The sequence below is a fragment of the Pteropus vampyrus genome, unplaced genomic scaffold (assembly GCF_000151845.1).
Source record: "Pteropus vampyrus isolate Shadow unplaced genomic scaffold, Pvam_2.0 Scaffold239, whole genome shotgun sequence".
In the NCBI taxonomy this organism is placed as follows: Eukaryota; Metazoa; Chordata; class Mammalia; order Chiroptera; family Pteropodidae; genus Pteropus; species Pteropus vampyrus.
In genome coordinates this window covers 660842-662308 of record NW_011889020.1, presented here as the reverse complement: position 1 = coordinate 662308, position 1467 = coordinate 660842, and the positions used below count along the sequence as shown (strand labels likewise).

The 1467-nt window shown below is 65.7% G+C and overlaps 1 protein-coding gene across 1 annotated transcript in view; it reads right to left on the bottom strand.

Moving 5' to 3' along the window:
* Positions 1 to 1072, bottom strand: part of BIRC7 (baculoviral IAP repeat containing 7) — a 4316-nt gene extending 3244 nt beyond the window's left edge. The window contains exons 1-3 of the mRNA XM_011374137.1: positions 942 to 1072; positions 591 to 672; positions 417 to 489 (exon numbers count right to left, since the gene is read on the bottom strand). Coding sequence (XP_011372439.1) covers positions 417 to 489; positions 591 to 672; positions 942 to 1072 — 286 coding nt within the window. The remainder of the gene's footprint in view (positions 1 to 416; positions 490 to 590; positions 673 to 941) is intronic.
* Positions 1073 to 1467: the final 395 nt, after the last annotated feature.

The following is a 1467-nucleotide window of genomic DNA, read 5'->3' as shown; positions in this document are numbered from 1 at the left end:
GGGGCCTCTCGGCCTCCTGCCCCACAAGCCCCAGGCTTGGAGAGCAGAGCTCAGCACAGCTGGCTCTGCCGTGGGCTTGTGACTGCAGCCAGGTCGGCTCCTGGGCTGTGGCTGGTGGCCACCCCAGCAGACGCCACCTGGTGCGCAGAGCCTCTCCCCACCATGCTCCCATCACCCACCCCAGGGCTGGCCATGCCCGCATGGCAGGGGACAGCTTTGGCCTCCCCTGGAGCCCTGGACACACATGCGGTGCCAGGCAGGGCCCGTGAAGCAAGCCCAGGCAGCACCCTCACAGCAGCCCCTCTGCCCGCTCGCCCTGTGATCCAGCATCAGGGACACGCAAGGCCTGGGCCACAGTGCAGGCTGCAGAAGCCCGAGGGGCAGAGCACGACCCACAGGCCACGAGCCATGCTCACCAGTGGGGGCCGCGGGGCTGGCGGCACTGGGGGGGGTGGCAGCCGTGGTGTCGTCCAGTTCTCCCCATGGATCCTAGAAGGAGCAAGAGAACCTCTGTGCCCTCGAGATGGAGGAGCGGGGGTGGGGACCCTCGCCACCTGTCCCCCACAGCCCCAAGGAGAGGCGGGACTCACCCAGGAGCCGAGCAGGTGGCAGCAAGACTCCTGGACGCTGCAGACAAAGTCCCTTCCTTTTGTCTGGAGCAGAAATTCACACCTGAAGAAAGTGAGTTTAGAAGCCCCATGGGCGGTGGGCTCGGGCTGTGGGGACCCCCTTCTTGGCTGCCAAGTTTAAGTGCCAAGAAGGCCCTGGGCCGGGTCCCGGCCCTGCCCCTGCTGGCCACAGTGCGCAGGGCACTTGCTGAGCTGGCTGTTTGGGAAGCAGCCTCTGCCGAGCACCAAGGAAGAACGTGCAAACGTGCCGTTTCCAGGGGCCCCCACCCCCGAGACGCGACGTCGCAGACCGTGGAGTCGGGAGGCCCTTACCTGGGGAACCACTTGGCGTGCTCGGTCCAGGGGTCGTCCCCTTGCTCCCAGCTCTGCAGACCCCCGTAGCAGAAGAAGCACCTCACTTTGTCCTGTCGGCCTGGGGGGAGCAAAGATGCTGCCCTGCCCATATCCGGCCACTCCCACAGGGCCAGCGTGTCCCCCAGACTGGAAACAAATGGGGGGCTCCCAGGTGGCCTTTTCTTAAGGGGCAGGGGCTCTCTGAGGTCTCCCGAGAGGCTGGGGGGCTCCCACTGGCCTCTGCAGCCCCCTTGCCCTGTGTTCTCCCCGAGTTTCACGTGCACCCCAGTCTTCTCAGAGGCAGAATGGGAACAGCAACGCCTGGGTGCTAGCCAGGCCTGAGGACGTTATCAAGAGGAGCAGGGTGGGCAGTCACATTGCTCAGAGGCCGGCGGTGGGGTTGGGGGCCTGGAGCATCCTGTCACCTTTAAGCTTTGGGGGACAGAAGCCGCCCTGACACTTCTACACAGGAGCCGCCTCCCCAGGATGATTCCCAGTAACGGGG